The sequence below is a fragment of the Helicoverpa armigera genome, chromosome 9, assembly GCF_030705265.1.
Source record: "Helicoverpa armigera isolate CAAS_96S chromosome 9, ASM3070526v1, whole genome shotgun sequence".
NCBI lineage: Eukaryota > Metazoa > Arthropoda > Insecta > Lepidoptera > Noctuidae > Helicoverpa > Helicoverpa armigera.
The window spans coordinates 1,243,530-1,266,659 of NC_087128.1; the positions used below are offsets into that span (position 1 = coordinate 1,243,530).

Sequence of the window (23,130 nt, forward strand, 5' to 3'; positions counted from 1 at the left end):
GTATTTCTAATGCTTCGTTCTTAGTACACACTGGTATTACAATGAGGTCTCAAAACTCATTAGAATATTTGCATTACTAAAGAGCAAGTAATGGGGAAAAAAACTGGTACACTTTATTAGGACCATGCTTAGTTGTTGTGCGTAATTATGGAGTACTTAACTTATCAAGATTAACTTCTTGAGGAAAACCGACGAAACGAGTACAAAGAATGCGGAACTCGGAATACATACATAATAATAAGCAATTATATTTTCATTAAAGCAAGCATGCTTCATGCTCTGCTTTCAAGGCAATAACATTCTATAGTTAAAATTAACATCTAAAAAACCGTATTCGAAACGATCATCTGTCTAGCCTTTGCGAACTATGTTGGGGTCGGCTTCTTGGGACTAGAAGCAGATAAGAAGAAATATCTAACTTGATTCATGTCAAGAAATACGTCAGATACATACTTTTTCATCCTTCTTATCAGCAGTGTAAGCTGTCTACTTACACTCAAGTTACTTGGTCCTCGCATATTCTAAAAGAGTATTCCATACACAGCGTATGCATAGTAAGAGGCTTTGTCCTTACATAATAGGAGCCCAGGCTTCGCGAGGCTGTGGAAGTAGGACGCCGGATCGATCAGGCACAGGGCAATGACCTCCCACAACCAGGTGCCAGCTGACCTATATTCTGTATTCCCATTTTACAATACTGCATGATTTATTTGAACCGGAGGCTATAAATTATAGTTAAGGGGTTATTTTAGTATGTTTGTCTCCAAAATGTACAGTTTTAATCTCCTTTGAATAAGCGATATCAAGCAATAAACACATAAGATGAGTTGTGGCATTGATTTGCAAAACAGCTAACATAATTGAATCTGCCGTTGCAAATGTTGTTAGGTAGTAGATTATACTCATATGGCGTAGAATTCAGTATCAACTAGACAACATGTCGTCCACTGAGATTTATTATTTCCGTCAGGATCACATTAATTATGGTCTTTTATATTATGTTTTATGTTTATATACATTTTGTATATAGTATTTTATTTTTAGTTTTGTATAAAGATAAGTAGCTTAAGTTTGTATATATGTATAGTGTGTACATTAATAATTCAATAAAAATGCTTGTTATTCCTATTATGGTTTGTGTGTTGTCTTCATAAAATAATATTTTATGATCGTTTAAAGATTTAATCTAAAAAAAAGATCCATACTATGAATTTTGAAATTTGCCTTTTCTAACGCTTGAAGCAATTATAAGCAAACCCAAAAATGACATGCCAATGAAGAGGCTAATGATAAATCCATCCATCAAATTCTCACTTGACCTTATTAGCCAATGGAAAGAAACAGAGTACCAAAAAGACCGAATCTGAAAGCGTTGGTCCTTCCTCACTAAGTAGCATAACAAAAGCTACTCAACAAGTGCCAATCGGTGTAACGATCGAGCACCAGTATTACTATAGTTGGTAAGCGGCTGTAAGCCCATGCGCGGATGTTGTAGGAAACGTTGCAGTAGGTCAGTTGTTTCCGCGAACTAACGGAATTGCTTGCCGACTTGGCGCGTGCCTCATCTCGCTGCATTTTACAACAATGGCCTTGCTGAGAGTGCCGCGGAAATCGATTTAGATCCATTCATACGAACTCTGTCGTGGATTCGCTAATTGCGAACTGAAGATCTCTGCTATCAGTGATCGTGAGGTCATTCGTTATGATATACAGGTCGCAATGGTCTACAGGAAGATGTCAAGACAAAGGAGAATAAGAAATTGTTCTTGAACCCTTTTTGTTCTATCATCAGGATTTATTGTTCCGACTCTCAATCAGAGCTATCATGAACAAATAGTTAGCATACCAAGTTATTATCAATACGACTGCCTATAATTATAATAGTAAACAAATTCCATCGATCAATAAACTCCTGGTTGACGGCATTATGATCGTCAAGTGAATCAAAGCGGCCGTCATACAAGCCACCTTATAAAGGAACGCGCGTCATATCGATGTTTCCATTCGACCCACTCCCGCTTAGCAGCGCAGTTATTAGATTAGCAATTTGATTTGTTAATTCAAGTTTTCATATAGGCACTACATTAATCTTTGATCGTTGACACCTATGGCATCTTTTAATTGTACAAAATTCCTTAATGTTGCTCAAGTTCGTGGGTAGTGGAAAAGCCTTCTTTTATTTCTCTCTATGTCCCTGTTAAGGGATACCAGAACCACGGACAGACAAACGATGGCCAAGATAAGAAGCCCAGAGAACATCGTGACCCTCAAAACATAGGATATGAAGCTTGAAGCAACAGCAATGCAAAACGAACGAAATCCCGTAAGTAAATAAAGACTTCGCAGCCCTAGCTAGCATTCCTGGGGCATAGCGACCGCAATTAGATCCAGATTAGAGACTAGAGCGTCTTGCAGCCGGTGCACTAGTGTCGCGAGGGGTCCCGACACTCGTACTCTTGAGTTGTCGTAAATAGCGCGAGCGACCGGGCCGCATCTATTTTGGCGTCACGTCTTTTTGTTTCGCACCACGTTCCGATGCATGCTGTATGCGCTTGCGCATAAATATATTCATGTCATCGCTTAGGGGTGGTGGATGATTTAAAGCTGAATTTCGTCAAAGGAAAGCTTCTTTAACTCTGTTGTTGGCTCTTCTCATAGTATATATTGGTCCATGGGTTCTTATTGTTTGTACCTCTTATACGACTTTGAAAGAGTTCCTCTTATAAGACTTTGGTCACAAATTTTTTTGTTACTATTACAGCCTTTTTATCGTCCCATTGCTGGGCACAGGCCTCCTCTCACACGAAAAAGGAACTAATATTATAGTTTTCGGGTTTGTTAAGTTCATACATGGCCAATGGCTTGGAATTTTACACTATGCTGGCATGTTTTAAAATTATTTAAATAGGCTTGACTATTGTAAACTTAGTAGTTGTAATTATTCCATTGATAAACTGATAATAAAAAGATTGTTTTATAATATAAGGCGATATTCAAATATTTACAGAATAGTCACATACTAAAACACGTGTGGTTTTGATAACTTCAGACATACGCACGAAGTAATGGTTGAATGTTTTGACTAGTTGCTTCTCTCTATTACAACTTATGAAACATATCATTAGATATTTAAAATAGATAAGTATTGTTTTACAAAAACTCGTCAACTTAGAAAGAGACTGTCACCTTTCATTCTTCATTACAATTTACGAAAAGAAGCACCTAATTTCCTCCCAGGTCTGAGACTTTTTGCAAACTCTTACCCTTATCCCAATTTTATTTGGGGTCGGCGCAGCATTTTTTCTGCTTCTTGCAAGTAAATTAAAAATGTATTACTTTCTTGCACTCCTAGAGGCAACCCTATTGATCTCACAGCTCATAAAACAATAATCGTCGAAATAGATGGACACACCCGATCAGTTCTCCGGTATTTCTAGCACATACTGGATTTAATTCGCAAATATTTTATATCAGATCAGCCGATACTTCGATTATTAATAATTTATAGATTCAATAATATTGGGTTACGTACCGCTTATAGATGTTATTGGCCACCTCAGGTTATGTTATACTTTGAATGTTCATGTTTATTTAATTTTCTACCAGAAATGATATAAAGGGTTGATTTATATTCAGTGTAATAGCACGAGCTAGGTTCAATACGAAAGCTAGGCAATTTCAGAAGAAGAAGGTGTGTTCTAAATAAAGAATTACAAGCCTTTAGGATGTTAAATTTATCAAATAGCAGTGAATCTCTCCTCAAAAAATATAGTGCGCGTGTTTCTAATTGGTAGGGGAAAACATTACGATACATCGATCAATCGACGCGGCCTACCGAATTAAGCAGCCGCTCTTTTGTCAGATATCCCGTTCCAAACGTTCTCTTTCATCATTACTTTCTTAAAGATTGAGATTTGGTAAATAACGTTTTTAGGGTTCCGTTAAACTAAGAACTCTAATTGTTTCGCACTGTCTATCTGTCTGACCGTCTGCACTAGAAAGCTGGAATTTGGTACAAATATGTACATTGTACATCAATCACGCTGTCAAAGTACCTAACAGTAAAAAAGTGGAAATTTTTTTTTTTCCTAAAGTGTACTATAGCGTGATCCCTATATTTAAATTAGATTCCAGAGCTCGTCTCTGAAAGGTGAAGACGTTAAAGTCAGTCGGCCGCTGAGGTGTCGCACGCGGAAGTCTATTTCGATCGCGACTTATTTTACTACCACCATTAACAGGTGGCAAATTACACAGTGTTTCGAACTTGTTAGGCTAACAGTACAATATTGGTAAAATTTTGATTAATTGCGGAATACATTAAGGCGAGGAAGTGGTCAACAATAATTCCATAACCGGCACGCGCATCTAAGGCGCCAAAAGGGGTCGGAGCGTCTGAGCGGGGCGAGGATAACAATACGCGCGCTAGCTTATAACTAAAAGCCGTAAGCGACAAAATGGTTTTGTAATTTTAATATTTAGAAATGATAATTTAATAAAAAATCCTACTACAATTTTAAAGAGTATGTATATACTCAACTACTAAAAAAGTTAAGAGGCTTAAATCGGTCCCGTATGCCCATAATATGTGAATCTCTTTTTAAAAAGAGGTATGTTTGATATATTTTTCTCTGTTATAAAAGTTACCTAATCATGTTTCTACAACTAACAAAATAAGGTTTATATCATGAACTTTCAGGTAACCAAGTTGTATTTTGATCCGTTTTGTATTTACTGAGAAAAATTGACATCCTTGGCGCCAAAAATTCCAATTCGTCCTCTTAATCTGTTTTTTTTTTTTCTGTAGAACCTATCTCCTAACTTTATTTCGAAGCATATGTTCCCGATGAAGCAGATCTATTTTTTCAGCCCTGTATGTATTATGCATGAAAACCGAGCTATGCTAATATGATGAATTGGGAATCTCAGCAACATTCCTGTCCCATAAGTCATGTGCATGTGATGCAAACCAATTGTGCAACTGTTTTGTCTACTTCGTGGACAGTGAAGTTGATAGTAATCCCTAAGGACATATTATACCTATTCTAGAACCACCTTTTTTATTTTAACCAAACATCGATAAACAGCCCTCAAATCAATTATACTAATATGTCAATAGCAAAATAGCACATCTGTTATTTTTCCCAGAGCAGTACATTGTTGGCACAATGTGCGGAGTTTTGGTTTGTCGGGTGCGAGGCGGAACGTCTGCCAGTCACCACAGCGGGCTATATTCGACGCCAGTGCTACAGGTGAGGCGAATTGTGATTAATAACAATATTTTATTACAAAGCAATCGCTGTCGAGTGTGTTATCGAAGTGCTTCGCGCTTATCGGGAGTTATCAGACGAGAATCAAGTTAGTTGGTCATTATGGATGTCATAGCTTTGTATTGTTACACATATGCAGTGCACATTGAAGTATAGTTCTTTTAAATAATTTATTGTGAATACCTTATCCATTTATAAATTGTTGTGATAAAAATTACTATTTGAACACCACTGTGTTAAACTATTAACAATCCCCAAGTGAGTAACTTACAAAGCTAAGTTTAGAGTAGCCAGAGCCATCTGTTGGTGCATTCCGAAACTTTTCGACGCAACAAAATTAATGTGGCTGCATAAAATTAACAGTGTTGATGCATTTGACCTCTAGACATGCAGCAAAGAAGCCTGGGCTCTTGTAATTGGCTCTGAGAGATTATAATTCAAGACAGAAGGATTAATACCTCACATGTGGAGACACATGTCAATAATATGATTATCTGTCTGTGAGTATGTAATCCACTTATTTGCAATTATTCAAAACAAGGGTATGAGGAGACGAGGAGTAGGCTAATCTTGTTCTTTATAGTATTGGAGAAAAGTGGCGGGCAGAATTCAGTAAGGTATGGTTTCTATTTTACACATCACTTTGAATTCTTTCTTCATTACATTTTACACACATATAAACAAATCTAGGCATTTGTGTAATGGTATGTAGGGTCTAATTTACCGACAAGGACATCAGTTTTTTTTAAAACAACTGTACTTGGAGTAAACAGTTGTTTTATGTTAATGTTGTCAGAATTTGGACCTTAGATACTCTTGGTTTTTGGTTCACTTCTTTGTTTAGGCTTTCTTGGCTCTCTTGTTAGTTTTATGGTACAAGCACTACTTCACCCAACCTACCGCGATGCACCAGAGGCACTTTCTTTGATACTTAATATGGTTAGAGCTTACCTCTCTGGCAATCTGATCGAGAGCCTGCTCCTCCGCCGTGGCCTTCGTCTGCGTGCGCTGGCGCCGCGACGGATCCATCCCGCACGACACTCTTCACACTCTGTAAACAAATATAATAAATAGTTTATTTAACATATTCAAGAAACACATACACACATTAGGGCACTCTATTGAAGTTGGTAAAAAATGTATTAGAATCAATATCATATAGTTTGGAATTCAGATTCAGTTTTATTTTAAACATACTGTAATAGATAGTCTCATTTTTAAAAACACTGTTTATATTACACAAACTAAAAATATAATCCATAAAATAATACAATTGAACAATTTCATATTTAATTTGAACAGTAATAACATGCAAGTGATAAGCCACAATGTGTCACATGTCCGTAACCTTGGATTACATTAATGGTTGGTACAGCGATGTGTCAGATGCACACCTTATCAACAGGAGCCGCTAACAAGGTTATCACTCCAATAGTATTGTTCTGCCGTTAATTGCTCATTTAAACAAGAATTAAGTTGTTGCTTACTTTACACAGTATTTAAGATACATTGAATGTGTTCTAATGGGTTACTTTAGATAAAGAAATTCATTGTTCTTTTAAATAAAGTGTGAATATCTAATTTTGGAATTTCAAGCTATTTAAAATAAAGTTATTTTGGTAATAGAAAATTCCTATAAACTTCATACAATTTCTGTATACAATAATTTCAGAGTTCAATAAATTATATTTAATTTAGCTTGACCCTATTAATTATGTAGATGATGAGATAGAGTAATCTCTGCTTAATGTGTTAATAATAGCTTGCTCATTAAGATTTATTTCCATTCAATTTATTAGTTTATCACTGAGCTATGACTTTGATTGGCTGGGAAAATGTATATTAGATCTACAAGTTGCTTAATAATGATGTTGTTCTTATGGGGATCACCACATCAACAATGTTTACCATTATTACATAGAAAGAGTAGTTGAAGTCTTCATGATTTTGCCATTGATGAAAAGTAACTACTAAGTACTCAAATGGAATGGAACTTACTGACAGCTGGTTTGAAGTATACAGTTAGACCATCAACCAATACATTTGTCCCAGAGTACACACTGAAGCAACCAAGTGACATGTATCACCACCACTGACCTACTGGAATGCTTACCTTATTCTATAAATATGGAAACACCACAGTGTTGAAACAACTTTATGAAAATATTGTCCCTCTCATTAGTCACATAATGTATGCCTTTAACAATACAATCGCGGCGCCAATATTTTGGAACAAATATTCATAAACAGTGTCCACTGGCTGACCACAATCACAGACTAATTAGCATATACTTACTCAAAAACAGGTTGTCTATAACCTAAGGGGTTCATTGCGCTTATCCCGCATGCTTGTTTCCTCATAATAGTATTGGAGTCACGATCACCAGGAAAACGGGTGGGCACAAAGCCAACACAGTTTTTTATGGTAGTCACTACAATGACATCATTGCATACTTACTGGGACAGTTACAGATGTAAACACATCACTGCAACACTCACTATCGCCTACTTATCGGTCATCAGTCTCTACGCGATCTCACGATTATGCTAATCAACACAGAAGCGCAAAAGGAACGTAAAAAATTTGCAATATTTTAAGAAATACGGCGACACCAATTCACTGCCTACACGAATCACATAGAAAATGCCTATATTACACAGTCTACACGTTCAGTCAAAGTTTGCTTGGCACAATTTTAAACTCATAAGATCAATTGAATAGACTATTTAATGTTAAAATAATAAATTATGCCATTTTTACTCAAATTAATTTTTACAAAAGCCATGTATGACATGCATGCCATTGCCATTTAAAACCGTTGCGTTCGAGAACAGCCCGTTGGATTGTGGAATGTCAGTTTAATTTATGGAAGCGTTCATTTGGAGAGATGAACTTTTTTAACCCGAATGTAACTTATAAATAACTCAGTAGTGTAACTTTTCTGGCAATAAAATATAAAAGCATTTTTAAATCGGTTCTTAAATCAAAAACTGTATCCGAATATTTTATTTACATCGTATGGGCATTTGGTGTTGCCATATCATTGATCTTAGGTTAAAGTAAGGACTGAAAACCACTCCGGAGGCCTCTGATCTTGAAGCAGAGGCAAACAGACGTTGGGCTGCAGTAAATTTAATTTAAGTAATGTAGAAGTCTCATATTAATTTACTGAAAATTCGCTAATTAGTCAGTTGAAGACTAAAATTCTAGTATGTTGAGTGTATTCAAAATAGTGTTTAGTATTTTATTAGTCAAAAGATATATAAGGACAGGACACAAGGAGAGATAGTATAAATATAAGATAATAATAGAAATACGAAGTAAATAATAAGATTTATTATAATTCACATTTCAAACAGATTGCAACCCACATTTTCAAACACTCACTTGTAGCATCCTACGATTCTATTGTGAATAAAATATATGAACTAAGATAAAATTATTCGCTCTTAGTCTTAGGAGCGTCCTCCTTGTAGTAGAGGAAGACGAAGGAGAAGAGGAACACGCCCACCATCATAGAGAAGGCGCTCACGTAGTACGGATACGCGCTCGGAATGAAGCGCTCGTACTGTGTGTGTTGAAGTGGGCGTACTGACACCTGGAAAAAGTACCCGTCAATTAATAAACACATACAGTTAAATTGCGAACAAATTTTGTAGTTGGTTAAAAATAAGAGTAGAATATACATTTTTTAATAAATAACTTGGATATTTCAAATCTGTCTTTCATTATCCAACTTGTCATACTAACCTGTGTAGAATGATACAGCCTAGTGTACCCAACTCTGTCGTAATCCACCTTGAACTGGTACACGCCCCAAACATCAGGGACCTTGAATATAGCCTCGTACACTCCATTGGGTTTCTTCTTGAGAGTGGTACGAATGAAGGGGTCAATGCGGACAAACTCAAGCTGAACATCATTGGCTTCAAATGGTTGCCATTTGCCATTCTTCAGCTCGTCAATTTCGATTCTGTATACCTGGGAAGAATATAAAGATTCAAAATAAATAAATGATAGCTATAACAAACAACACACTTATCACAAATGCTGTGCATGCTTGTATCAAGTATGATGTTATCTGACTAAAATTAGGCTAAACTAGCATCAGTTGATTTGAGTTATTGAGAAATCATTGCAATAATACTAAGAAATACTTTTTGATATATGGGATTGTAATTCTTAAGTTTTTTTAATTAATAAGACAGTAAGACTTGTGTTACTAGGGAGTTTGTTGTGCCACTTCTTCCCAGTAAAAACACATTGGAAGTGATGACGGGTGGGCGTATTTTGGGCTCTCTCATGTCATACTTAACATTCGAAAAGTACAGTTTTTCAGCCTATTTTGAATAAACAATATTTGATATAGAAATGTTTACTTACAACAGTGTCAGTGATGGTGTAAGTATTGGAGGAGTCCTTCTCCCCCTGGCGGTGGTGGTGCACGTTGCGTACGCGCAGGCGGCCGCGCTCGCCGAACGCCCACTCGCTCAGACGAACCGCTAGAGCCTTGTTGCCGGACTGAGCTGAGCTCACTTTGTCACCCTGTGATAGTTAATAAAAGATGAAGAAAATGAATATACAGCAAAAAACAAATATATATGGAGAAAGAAGTGAAGGGTAGGGTATTTTGGAGGCTGCCTTTAGTAAGTTTGTATATTCAGAAAGTGCTGTTTGCAACTAAGTCTGATCTGAATAACTGATTTTTAAGTTTGACTGTTGTTTCAATATGTATCACCTATATACCTATGCAGATAAATGTATTTCAAAACAATGTAAGTCACTCATAATTTTCTTGTATGTGAAGAGAAGAGAGAATCTCTGTATGTGAAGAGGCCTGTGTCTGGCAGGAACATAGTAAAGTAAGAAAGAAGCCTGATTATGATAATGTTAGTTAAAATACACTTACGTGAACTTTAGCAATGCCAGAGTTGAAGGCTTCATCAGAGAAGAAGAACAGAGATCCACTAAAAACAATGCGGGCATTGTTCCTCGCCTGCAGGGCAGCTATCAGCACAGTCTTGCGACCAACAGCATGGGGGTACTCCTTCACCTGTGACAATTACATGTGTAAATGTAAGATGCTCTATAAGATCTCAATAGCATTTGTATTTCAAATGAGACATAATTTTACCATGCTATTTCATATGCATATCAAATGCTGTATTCAAAGAAAGTAAAATGTATTCAAAGCAATAAGTAAGTTTATGGGCCATATTAATTGCAGGCAATGAAATGGCTATAAAATAAAATCTTTACAGACACACAATGATGACCAGTGAGTGGTTTCCTGTTTACATACACTGTGGACACATAGCTGCCACACCTAAAAAGTTTTATATCAATAAATATCAGCTTATTTACCTGACTCTTAGGGTTGTAGCTGTAGGCAGTAGAGTCAGCAGTTAGGATAGGCAGCACCAAGCTATTGTCCTTATCCAGGATGAGACCAGTGCCTTCAAACAGCAGCGGCTGGGTGTTCTGGTCTCCAACGATAGTGGGAGAGGAGATCAGGTTCTTGGGAGGCACCACAATCCTGGTGTGCTCTCCATCATCAGACGCATCGTAGTTGAAGTGGTCTATGACTGCTGCTGATTCTTCATCCATCTAGAAACAGAATAAGGTTCATAGGTTCATACTGAGCAAGAAGACTAGATGGAATATCTCATCAATACTATTTAATTAGAACTTATTATAGTCAGCAAAGTTAGACTGGAAGCCGATCCCAACATATTTGGGAAAAGGCTCGGAGGATGATGATAGTCAGCAAAGTTATAGTTTATCTTGTATTATAGTTTTAATGGTCGTTATATACCTCAAATCCACATTCAGAAGCGATTTCCCTGTACACGTCGCCGGCGGCTGCGTTGCCAGCCATGAGCAGGTTGCCGCCATCGTCAATGAATTTTGTGATGGCTTCTGTGTCGATTTGACCTCCGAACTCGAGCACCGAGGGCGCGAACACGATCAAGTTCTTGTACAAGTACTCTCCATACTTAGATAACAATAGGTTAGGGTCATCCGCTAGTTTGTATGTGAGAGTGTAGCCACGATCTGAAGAACAAGCAATAGTCTAATGAGTTATTGTATCATAACAGACATGCTACTTTAGTATGATGTGGCTAATTATATCTGAAAGCTATGGGCTTGACATTACAGTAAAATACCGGCGTCTGATCAGACACGGCTTACCTTGCAGAGATTTGAAGAACTGTGAATGAGTTTCTCTAATATTGAGATTATCGACAAGTACCAATGTTTCTTGTTCAGCTAAAGCTAGTGATAACGTCGCTATAACTCCTAAAATTAGTGGAATCTTCATTTTTCTATCTTAATATTAGCCGCACATAAAATTGATCAATGACGTGTACGTAAACGTAAATACTATAGACTATATAGATGAATATAGGGGAGTGAAAAGGCCCTCAATAAAAACCGTAAAAAGGAAATATTGATATTCTCTGTAGTGTATAGAAAAACCATTGACAAATAAGTTTATTTTCGCTGCAGTTGGTAGAACTATAGATGTTACAATCTGTGGCGTCAATTTATTTTGATTGACGTTTCGTAAATGATGATTTATTTTTGTATCGAAAACCTGCTCCTTGAATTAACTGAATAAATAAAATTAGTCGTACGCGGTATTCATTTCGTCTAGCAGTCTTCCATAAGTGTTTCTAAAATGATCATATCGCGGTCTAAGCACCGCTCGTCGGTGGAAGTGTGCGCGGACTGCGGTGCATCAGGTCAGGGCGATGTTCCAGTTTTAGATTATGTTTTAATTGTTCCGGTACAAGTTTTTATGTGGGTTTAAAATTATTTGCTGGCCGTAGATCCGTCATGGGCATCGATCAATCGTGGACTCCTGCTGTGTGCGGAATGCTGTAGCGTTCATCGTAGCATGGGACGACATATTTCGCACGTAAAATCTCTGCGACAGGGATCCTGGCCACCATCGCTATTAGCTGTATGTATAAGTTACTTTTGTAACAGTACCATTAGCACCAATAGGCAAGGCAACATTGCCCTAATTTTCTTAACAAATTGTATTAATAGATGTGGTTTTAATTCAGTGCTTAGTCATCTGGATTACAATGACTTTAATTGAACAATAAATTAAACTACTAGCTTCTGAGTTGGATCTTAATTTAGAAATATTGCTAGTTACCAAAGAATCTTACAATAAGATGATAGAATATTTTAATCTAAGATCTATTTACTTTTATCGCAATTTTTCAATTTGAATATATTTTCTGAGTATCTGTTTCTATTCAGATGGTGCAAGCATTAACAGCTCAGAATGTAAACAGCATTTGGGAACATTCCTTACTGGACACTTCAGCACCAAAGCATCTCCGCAAGAAACCACAGCCAAAAGACCCTTTACAGTAAGAACGAAGAAGTTTTGTTTTTATTAATTTGTACTCCTTACATCAATCAAGCTTCTAATTATCTGATACGTTATCTTTGAAGAGGTAACTGTGTCAACAAACTTTAACAAAGAGCTACTAAATTATCTTATTTGAAAATAGAACAGTAATAAATCAAAATTAATGATGCATTTAATTAAATTAATATACAAAATACATATTCACTTAAGTTAGAAAAACAACTTTAATATCATACACTTAAGTTCTAATTTCAAAATACAATTGTAGCCCAGTGAAGTCAGAGTTTATTCTGGCCAAGCACCTGAGGCTAGCTTATGTCCTGAGAGCGAGAAGAGATGAGCCACCCAGTGAGTTGGGGCGTCAGCTACACAGTGCTGTCCGCAGCTCCTCCCTTGACACTGCCATGAGGCTCCTGGCTCAAGGAGCTGATCCTAACTATTATAACCAGGTAAGACATTACTTGAGAAATTGATAATATTTCTTGAAGAGGAATAGGAAGCTAAAACAGAAAATGAGTTCATGGAAGCATTTAATATTGTAGTTATTCATATTTATTTAGATAACATTATATTTTCCTTCCTTCTATTATAGATAAATATTTCCTAATTATTCACTCAAAACAACAGGATTTAACAGAATTGAGTTAGTAAACAGGAATTGTCACCATTTTGTTATGAATAACATCCTAGTCCTGGTTATTTATAGTTAATTTAATGGTTATTTTATTGAGCTTATAGAAGATGTTTGTACAATAAGGGGTGATTTTTCAATCGCCAGATAACTCCTATCTGAGGAGTATTTTTAACGTTTTGACAGCTTTTGTATAGAAAATATGTCAAACCGCCATATTTATTCCTCAGATAGAAGTTAACTGATGATTGAAAAATCAGCCCTAAGTCTGAATAAACAAGTAAATTGAATGGCCTATAATGTCTTGTTGTGAGGACTAAGCCTCTTTCAACTTCAAAACTAGGGTTCTAGGGTATGTTTATTGATAAAGCAATATAAATAGTCCATTATCTCTTCGGGATACTGTAAACTTTTAAAACCACTCGTTAGTCAAAAGTAAATCAAAATAAAAAATCATTTATTCAAAGTATTCTGAAAAACAGCACTTTTTGAATGTCAGGATTACATGAGACAGCTCCAAAAACGCCCACCCTTAACCTCTCACCAGTCACTCACCCAACAAAGAGTTATAAAACAGCTGTATTACATAATTGATGTGGTATACAGGAGAAGGGGTCGACATGCTTGCACGTAGCGTGTCGCGCGGGACAGCCGGCGCAGGCCGAGCTGCTGGTGGCGTGGGGCGCAGACCCCACCGCGCGGGACTGCTCCGGCGCCACGCCGGCTGAGTGCGCCAGGTTACATACTTTCTGTGTTTATTTATTTCTATATTTTAGACATCAATTTCCGTATAAACATATACAATAAACAACTTAAAAATACTTTATATGTAAAGTTACGGCGTGCGGAAATGCATACATGGCTAAAGTTTGGCGTAACCTATTTCTCATCGGCTAGAGCTAGGTTTTAGATGCTGTTAAGCATTTTGCTTATGTTTCAAGATTGTTTGCCTTTCCGGACTGATTCTTTTGAGCTGTTATTGAAAAATTAAAGAAAAGGATGTTTAAGGGAAACTGAAATGGCTGGACTGCTTTTGACGAAAGTTGATAATCTGGATGCAGATGAAATCTCAGTCAAAAGCTAGTACTTTATAAAAATATTAAGACACCTGGTTTACATCATTTTCGTAAAACATTTATGAACTACCCACATGCTTACACTATAATAGACATAACCTTTAGTTTTGTTTATCAATATGGCAGCCACAAGGTCTTTGATGCAGTTTTAACACCCACAAAACGAATATAATATGGAATTCAAAAATTGCTTTGGAAATATTAATATGATGCATTATGATGAAATACATATTGGTCTGCTAAACATTTTATTTTCATGTGTCATGAGACATTAGTAATTCCAAATATTTTGTTCTCAATAGAAAAATTGATTTACCAGCATGGGTACAACCAGGACAATAGAAAGTTAACTGATAACTATGTATGACAGAGTATATGACTAATGAGTATTGTTGCACCAAAAAAAATGGAATGTATAAAAATTATGAGGACAGAACATGCTGATTGTTCTCTTTTGTCTTATAACACAGGGGAATCTGCAAACCTTAAAATTACGTGAAGTCACTCATCGAAATATAAAAAGGGCAAAAAATGCAACACATTTAAACGAATATTAAGAGCTTTTTGCTCATTCTCTTGACCCAGTTCATTTCAATTTAGAGGTTTTTGAAGGCCCTCTAACTCTTTAATAAAACCATTATAATTGTAAACCCCTGAAATTAAAAATATCGGCCTTTTTATTTTCCCACTGCAGAACCTCTTAAGATCTCCTCTTGTGTCTACAAATCTATCTATGTTTCCCAGACAAGGCGGTCACACGGAACTGGCGGACCGTCTAACAGAGCTAGTATACGAGGCGACAGACCGACTCATCTACTTCCTGACGGGCGAGCGACCCGAGCACGCGGCTGGCCGCCACTACATAGTGCCGCGAGCTCATGATACACACGAGATGACTGATGTCGCTAAGGCGGCTAGGGGCAAGCTGCAGCTGGTATGTTTGTTTATAAGGATATGAGATAAATGAAAATTAAATGAAAAAAAAAATTGTCTCAAAACAGTCAGAACAATTTTATAAATGAGTAAGTAATTAATAACACTTGTGTTGGAGCTATCTCGCTCTTACCCTTAGGTAACAAAATTGACACTAGGTTTTAAAACTGATGACTTTAACTTAATGCGGACAAAATAAAAGTAAAAATAAATTAAAAAGCAAAAATATAAATACCGATACATTAAAGTCTATTTTATTCTGCCGTTATTGAGTCCGTGACTGGCGTGTTTTCTGAGCACACGGCCGGGTGGCACTAAATAGTACCACGCATGCACATTACTTTAATAATTAATTTGACGCGTCGTACATATTATCGGAATATTAACTTTACCAATTTTCCTATTTACTTTGATTCACCAATAATGTATTGTTTATTTTCAGCTTCCAAATCACCTTTTCGAAGAACTTGTAATGGACATATACGACGAAATTGACCGCAGAGAAACAGAAGCCAGTGAGTTGGTTTTCCTCTTTGAAATATCTTTTAGCCTTATAACTTTCGTGTGCCTACTAGGTACAAAACTAAGTTTCATATATCTGTTTTTAATGTTTTTAATATACTTTATAGCACATCAATTTCCTACCCCATTCTTTTACAGTATGGCAAACAAGTGCGACAGGTCTGGAACGCTCGGGCGTAGTATTCCTCCCAGTGAATCCCGCGCTGTCGGCGCCGCGTAACCAAGGCCGACAGAAGCTAGCCCGGCTGTCTACGGCGGAGATGGCTACGCTGCTACGAGACGTCCTCGTAGACGCTACGAGACGACAACATATTGCTACGCTACAGCCGAGAGGTAGGCAATAATCGACTTTATGTTTGGTGTATAAGGTTCATAATATGGTTAGCAAGTGCGGCGGATCTCGAGCGCAGACAGGGTATTTCTGCCAGCGAACTAGGTTTTAAGGAATAATCAACTTTATTCTACATGTTATCTAACTCTAGAAGGCATATTGCCTTGTGTATTTTTATTTAACAACAGTTTTCCTCTATTCCTCATGGTAGTATTTTGAATTGAATCGAATTTATAATCTCTAAGTTATACAAAAAAATATATTTATGTTTTGGAATCATTGAATTTCTTACAGATAGTTACAAAAATCTATCTATCCTAACTCAGTCGTAATATTTCAGCGCCCGCTCTAATGAACCCGCTGCTATCAGCGAGCCACCTGAAGCACTTGTCGCAGATGTCGGACGACGAGCCGCTGTACGACTCCGTGGCGTCAGACGAGGACTACGCCGCGTTAGCCCCCATCAACTTAGATGTTACTGAGGATTCTTTTAGAGTGAGTCATTGTATGAAAGTTGAAGAGTTTGTTTGATTGTTCGAACACGCCGATCTCAGGAAATACTGGTCTGATTTTAAAAAAATCGGTGTTTGACAGCGTCTTTATCGAGGAAGGCTACTTTTTATCCGGCTGCGCGAATTCGTTCTTACGGGACGCCGCGCCGGTGAAACCTGTAATGGGAGCTTGTCACTATTAAGACCGTGGTTATTGATTCCAAATCGATCAACTAGAATTTAAAATGAAAATATTTTCCAAACAGCTATCAAGCGTAATGCCCCGCGCCGGCGAAACTGTATCGTCCACCTACAACCCCTCGCTGCCCATAGACATCTCCGCCATAGACACGCGCCGCACGCACTCGCCCAGCACGCTCGCGCACTCCGCCATACCCGAGACCAACGAAATCGAAACGCTCAAGAAAGAAATACACACTAAAGACTCCACCATTACAGAGTTAAAAAACCAGCTCAAAAATCTGCAAACAATTGTTGAGCAATTGACTAAAGAAAATAGTGTATTAAAAACTACAAGCAGTGTGGACGATGATCAGAGTATGACGTCACAAATGTCAATAAATGACAGTTCATGTAACGTTCTAGAAAGTTCCAAAGCTCAGGAGAGAGGGAAGAGCCTCGAGACGGAACACTTGAGCCGGTCGGAGGAGGTCGATGGCAAGTTGTCTATGAAATCCGCGCAGCGACCGGTCAGTATGTATGAGACTAGGGAAGGACCAAAGAATAACTGGCAGGTTACTAAACATCAGGTACTAATCGTTATTAATTACTAATTGTTATTAATTTGTATTCTTAGAGAGTACTAACTCGGTAGTAGGTGTAGAGTAGAGACTAGATTAATTAATATCAGTTTAACTTTGTTAACTTATGTAGACTGTAATTTATTAATATAGGATTTTATATTTATGAAGTAGCAGCAGGTTTTTGGGTTTAAACTAAAACGAAAAAGCTTAAATAGAGTTTAGTTGCCCTCGCGAACCGATAGTACTTAATCTTTATCCGAAATGGGTCCGAACTTGCATGCATTCACTAAATAGTAAATTGTATGAACGCTCATTAGTTCAGCGCTCACAAGTCTCAAGTTATTTCTATTTCGTCCCTGGGATATTCTTATCAACATCTTATATTCTACAAGTGGCGTAACATTACAAGATCTTGTTCATCACTCCTGGCGTTGAGCGACAATGGCGAAGCTACATCTCGCGGTAGGAATTGGAATATTAATTGTTTGGTTAATCGAGTTAATGTCATCTACCAGTTGACAACACTAGGCAGTGTGGAGCGGTCACTGCCCACAGCAGGCGAAGGCGAAGCCCTACCGAGCGGGGAGCTGGTACAGCGACGGGCTGAAGCCGTCACCCGCGCCATCTCCGAGCTGTGGGCGGCGGCGCGCGAGCAGCACCCGCGCCTGCAGCAGCGCGGAGACACCATCCGACATGCTGTGCGGGCTTTGCTCGCGCTGTTCCCACAGGTATACTTCACGTTAAACTTAATGGCGGCTCGTCACTAATTTCTGAGCACAGATACTTCGCGCGCTGTGAGCGGCTGGTCCCTAAGAATGGTTCCTACCAGAGATTAACTGCGGATTGCTATTTCCTAAATGATCCGAGCCATCGCTAAGTATTACATCAGTACGTATACTCATCTCTTATTTTGTTACCCAGACAACCTCAGACCGCGAGCTGAACCTCGTACTTGGCGAGCTACGGGCCGCCTGCTCGGAAGTCTCCCTAGCATGCTCAGCGCCTTCGCCCCTCAACGACGTCCGCGCGGCCGCCTACGACCTGGCGAAGGCCACCAAGCTGCTGGTGACGCACTTCCAGCCCGACTCATAGCGATCGCCTGGCTGCTACTACACCACGGTGTAGGGCAACGTACGGATGTGCGTTACTGTCACTCATGTCAGTGTCAGTCTGTGACTATGTGAAAAAAAAACAAGTGTCAAGTGTTCAATAGTGGTTATGGTGATGTGTGTCGATGGATTTCAGAAAACTTTGATGATAGGACTTCTTTGGTTAACAAAGCTGAAGCTCTAAACGGTTTTGCTCGATAAAAGGAAGAAGAATGAGTTTGACAGTGCATGTCTCACACACTTGCGCATACGCAATTTAAGGCTTAGTTTTAAGCTATGTGAATTATTCAGAAATAACAAAGCATTTGAAGATGCATTTTTGATTGATTGTATGCATTAAGCAAGTGAACGTATTGAATTAAAAACAAAGGAATTGAGACAGATGGCAAGGGAAAAGTAATTCATGTTTGACCTTTGACTAATTCAAGTATACAAATTAAAAAATATAATGTTAATGTAATTTTCGTTATTCAGTTGTCTTCCTTTTAGTCGATTGTATAATGCAGCTCGTCACTGCAGCTAATACCTAACTCTCAAACTAATTATAATTGTAAAAAGGTGTGTGTTATTAAGTAATTTTAAATTCTAAAAAGTATTATGAAAAAGACTAACTTATGAGGTTGTTTCGAGATTGTCGAAGTATGTATTAAAACGGAGAATTCAAATAACAAGCAAAATAAATCTATTTGCGTAATAATGAGGGTTTTTGAAATTTTTTCTGCCACCGGGTGGCGCCACGTATGCGTCTGGTCCAAACAGCTGTCAAATAGTATGGAATTGTAGGTGCCGAACTTATTGTTTATTGAAATTCTGTTATATTGGAAGTGTTATTGATTTTATTATGGACTACGGTCAGAATAAGGTTTCCGAACTAAAAATTGAGCTAAGAGAGAAGGTGCAAAAGTCACTGGTACTAAGGAAAAGCTTGTTGAAAAATTTGTTAACACAATATGATTTAGTTTTTTTTATTTACTCAACCTCAATAGTAAAACAATAATGCAGTGCTTTAATTATAAAATAAAAAAAAAAAAACACTAAAATCGTTCACTATTCATAGTAAAGATAAGCACTTTGACAGTTATTGGACCTGACGACTCGGTGCTGCCACCTCGTGGATTGCCATTTTAGAAAACCCTCATTAATGAGACGCCAAGGACGAAAAGCTTTTTAGAGCTGTGAAAATTCGATATCGATAGTTTTCGAAATATACAAGTTTAGTATGATTGACATTTCTGTATTGCACAATTGCACATGTCGAAATACAAATCTATATATTACTGACGAAGTGGTCAGTAAAAGTATATAAGTTCAGAATGAGGATATTTATTTTTATGAATAATTTTAATTATCTTGTCAAACATATTCTAAGAAGTCAGTCAGCGAAGCTCGCGATTGTTCTAGACGGATGACGTCATCGCGAGGTCGTTAAACAAATTCGTACATTGAGGCTACATCGTGTCTTAGCATAATAGCTCATTATTATCAGACAAAAGTGTTCTAAAAATACCAATGAGATTCTACACTCTGTTAGAGTAAAGAGGTTCAAAAGAACATAATAATATAAATATGAGTGTTGAATGTGTTGTCGTTAGTATAGATTCTATATCTTACAATTAATATCAATTGAAGTTTCTATGTTTATAACTTTACCACCCAGAAACTCCTGATGGATATGTATCATAGTTTTTCGAATCATACTAATACTTTATTTGAATTCCACACACAAAAATATCACAGTTGGAGTTTAGCTAGCAACTTCATAATGTCATAAAATAAATGGGACAGTATATTATGAAATAAGTAATTATAATGATCTCGAGAACTGACAAAATATAATAAATATGAATATTAGAGTCTCTAGCTAGTGCATAGATTATACATGTCAGCCATAATCAAGTTATTCATTTTATGCAGGCATTTTATTTTCATTAAAAGTATGAATATGTAAATTCTTTATACAAAAATTACAGAATATAACAAAATGCTTGAAGCTTTCGATGTACCTAATATTGTATAATGCGGCGCTTAATAGCTAGACAAATGTAACAAAATATTATTATGTTCAAATATGTACAATCTCGTTATAACTTACTAATGTGATTGTGAACCTTAGCACATATTGTTTAAGGTCGAAAATTATATAAAGGAGCTAGTTATGTAAGGCTAGGTAGCAAATGAATGGTGTTAGTGATGTATTTAATTATTAAGGATCGCATTACATCACAGGATTTGAAAGTGAAGCAGTATACAGCATAGCATTTGTTTTTAGTTGTGAAATAGATATATGTTACTGGTATACTGTGCTTAGTAGACTGCGCACGTTTCAAAAAAAAAAAAGGTTTGTAAACTATCGTTGACGCCAGAATTGGATATGGTAACTACTACAAATATGTCTTTGAAATGAATGCCAATGTGCTTCACATAATTCTGGCATTAACAAAATACGGTTGTCGTGATTACTAAAATTATTTTTGTGATTAGCATAATTTTTCAATTGGCAAAGCAGAATTCTTTTGTTTTTAAGTAGCGTGTTCACACGCGCAGTCGAGATATTTGTTGTAGAATGTACCGCGTTATAACGTACGCGGTGAACCCAAGTGCCATGCCCACAGGGGTATTATACATTTTCACTTGTTTCAAACTTGATCAAAGCTTATTCTAACTTCGTTACTCTGTCACAAATCTGCATTTCTATACTTACTACACTGTGTCATTCCATTCGATGTGTTCTCTATCTTATAAATGTAATGTTTCTAGTTTATATTCGTAATATTTTCACTTCTTTTTAATAGTCTTGTCTTATTACTACAGTATTTTTTGTCTTAAATAGTGTTGTGCTATGGGATGACATGTATATCGATGTGATGAATGTTTATTACAAAGGAATAATGAACAATTTTTTAGGTTGTCTACTGATTTATATCGCGTCTGCATTCCTCTCAATCCCTTCTGAAAAAGAAGTGTGATGCTGTGAGGTTTTAATATCATATCATGTAACGATGACAGGGTTCCCTAAAACACAATTCGTAATGTAATAAACGATCTCATGTCGACATACATGTCACCCCGAGCGTCCCGACGTGTTCCTACACTACAGACCTACGGAGGTGCTCGATACGTAACAGTCTCTCCATCCCAGTGCTCCTTGGTACCCAGTACACACTGAACTTGATAACTAATTGTGCCTAAAAATTTTATATTCATACATTTGTTAGAAGTACCTAGATAAGTTTATCGGTTCGTAGATTTTATATGAGCGTTTCATAATAATATTACGTTGTTAGATAGGTATTTGTATAGTTAACAAGATGGATTTACTATTGTGGTTATTATATTATGTATAACAATTAGCTTTCGTATACTATGTATAAGTATGTTTAATATACGTATGAGTATTATGTGATCACTTTATGTGCCAATGTTTATGTAAAAGACGTAGAATAGTAAGTGGTATAGCACACGATGGGATCCTGTTTCTGTATTTTTGTACATATTTACAATATCCCACCAACACTACATAGCTTTACATAATACCGCGGCGGTGCTTGAGTGCGTACACCATGCGTTACCATGACGAGGGCCGTGGCTTTAGGCAATGTCTCGTTACAGCTAAAGAACCTTGACGAAATCGCTAATCGACTAATTAAGGCGTGAAGTAGCGTACTCACTTTTTTTGTAGTACCTGTAGGTACTCAAGCACCTCCCGAGCAGCACGCTAGATCACAACAAACACAACAAAATATAAGAATACAAATAATTATTTTCTATAGCTTGTATTACTATAATCAAACTAGCTACGGAAACATGATCTCAAGCCGATTCGTATGAAATTTATTGACATTTTTAACGTTTAAAAATTTATTATATTATTAATTTTGAAATCAGACACTTGTTTCATTTCACTCAACCTCGACCAAAGACTTGCTCGTCATAAAACAATAATTGAGTCGTTAAATATCAAACTCGCTTAAGTCGAACATAAACGAATCTGCGCAAATAAGTAAAATTGCCTATATCATAAAGGACATTGGGCAGATTGGTATACCCCACCAATAGCGATGTCATATATATCATTGGATAGGCCTTTTTATGTAGAACAACATTTACTATGACAGCTTTGCTGAAATGTTTGTCCGTTCTGAGATATAGATCAAAAACTGTGCAAAAGTTAAACTAAAGTTAACTTAATAATCTATTGATATCTCAAGTTTTTAGAGGAAAAACTAAGTGAAATAAGTGTAAGTCTCCTGAGTCCTACCTGCTGTACCCGTTAGGGTCCATAATTGTTACTATTATTTTGCATTTGAACCTTATACTGTACTAACTGGATATTGGGCATAACAACAGACCCCACCAATAACAAAGTCATGCATATCGATGGATAGGTCTTTTTCTCTAAAAAAAAAAAAAAACTCAAATGCAAAATAATAGTAACAATTATGGACCCTAACGGGTACAGCAGGTAGGACTCAGGAGACTTACACTTATTTCACTTAGTTTTTCCTCTAAAAACTTGAGATATCAATAGATTATTAAGTTAACTTTAGTTTAACTTTTGCACAGTTTTTGATCTATATCTCAGAACGGACAAACATTTCAGCAAAGCTGTCATAGT

At 36.9% G+C, this 23,130-nt stretch overlaps 3 protein-coding genes across 4 annotated transcripts in view; 1 reads left to right on the top strand and 2 right to left on the bottom strand.

Moving 5' to 3' along the window:
* Positions 1–8,097, bottom strand: part of LOC110372726 (leucine-rich repeat flightless-interacting protein 2) — a 28,937-nt gene extending 20,840 nt beyond the window's left edge. Inside the window, exons 1-2 of one of the 2 annotated variants that reach the window (XM_049839433.2) lie at positions 7,726–8,097; positions 6,219–6,318 (exon numbers count right to left, since the gene is read on the bottom strand). In XM_049839433.2, coding sequence (XP_049695390.1) covers positions 6,219–6,296 — 78 coding nt within the window. In that variant the 5' untranslated portion in view covers positions 6,297–6,318; positions 7,726–8,097. Of the gene's footprint in view, positions 1–6,218; positions 6,319–7,380; positions 7,653–7,725 lie in introns of those variants that run through there. The other variant, XM_049839434.2, reaches the window with a different exon arrangement.
* A 489-nt stretch (positions 8,098–8,586) lies between these two features.
* Positions 8,587–11,663, bottom strand: LOC110372725 (dolichyl-diphosphooligosaccharide--protein glycosyltransferase 48 kDa subunit). The gene is made up of 7 exons (XM_021329680.3): positions 11,461–11,663; positions 11,084–11,322; positions 10,633–10,875; positions 10,178–10,321; positions 9,652–9,813; positions 9,019–9,249; positions 8,587–8,866 (listed from the first exon to the last, which is right to left on the bottom strand). Exons 1-7 carry the CDS (start codon positions 11,588–11,590, stop codon positions 8,708–8,710), a joined length of 1,308 nt encoding a protein of 435 aa, XP_021185355.3. The 5' UTR covers positions 11,591–11,663; the 3' UTR covers positions 8,587–8,707.
* Positions 11,664–11,802: 139 nt separating this feature from the next.
* LOC110372710 (ARF GTPase-activating protein Git) lies at positions 11,803–22,399 on the top strand. The gene is made up of 12 exons (XM_021329654.3): positions 11,803–12,014; positions 12,102–12,235; positions 12,544–12,656; positions 12,927–13,107; positions 13,896–14,026; positions 15,110–15,299; positions 15,741–15,813; positions 15,959–16,153; positions 16,492–16,646; positions 16,909–17,412; positions 17,922–18,134; positions 18,328–22,399. Exons 1-12 carry the CDS (start codon positions 11,951–11,953, stop codon positions 18,496–18,498), a joined length of 2,124 nt encoding a protein of 707 aa, XP_021185329.3. The 5' UTR covers positions 11,803–11,950; the 3' UTR covers positions 18,499–22,399.
* Positions 22,400–23,130: the final 731 nt, after the last annotated feature.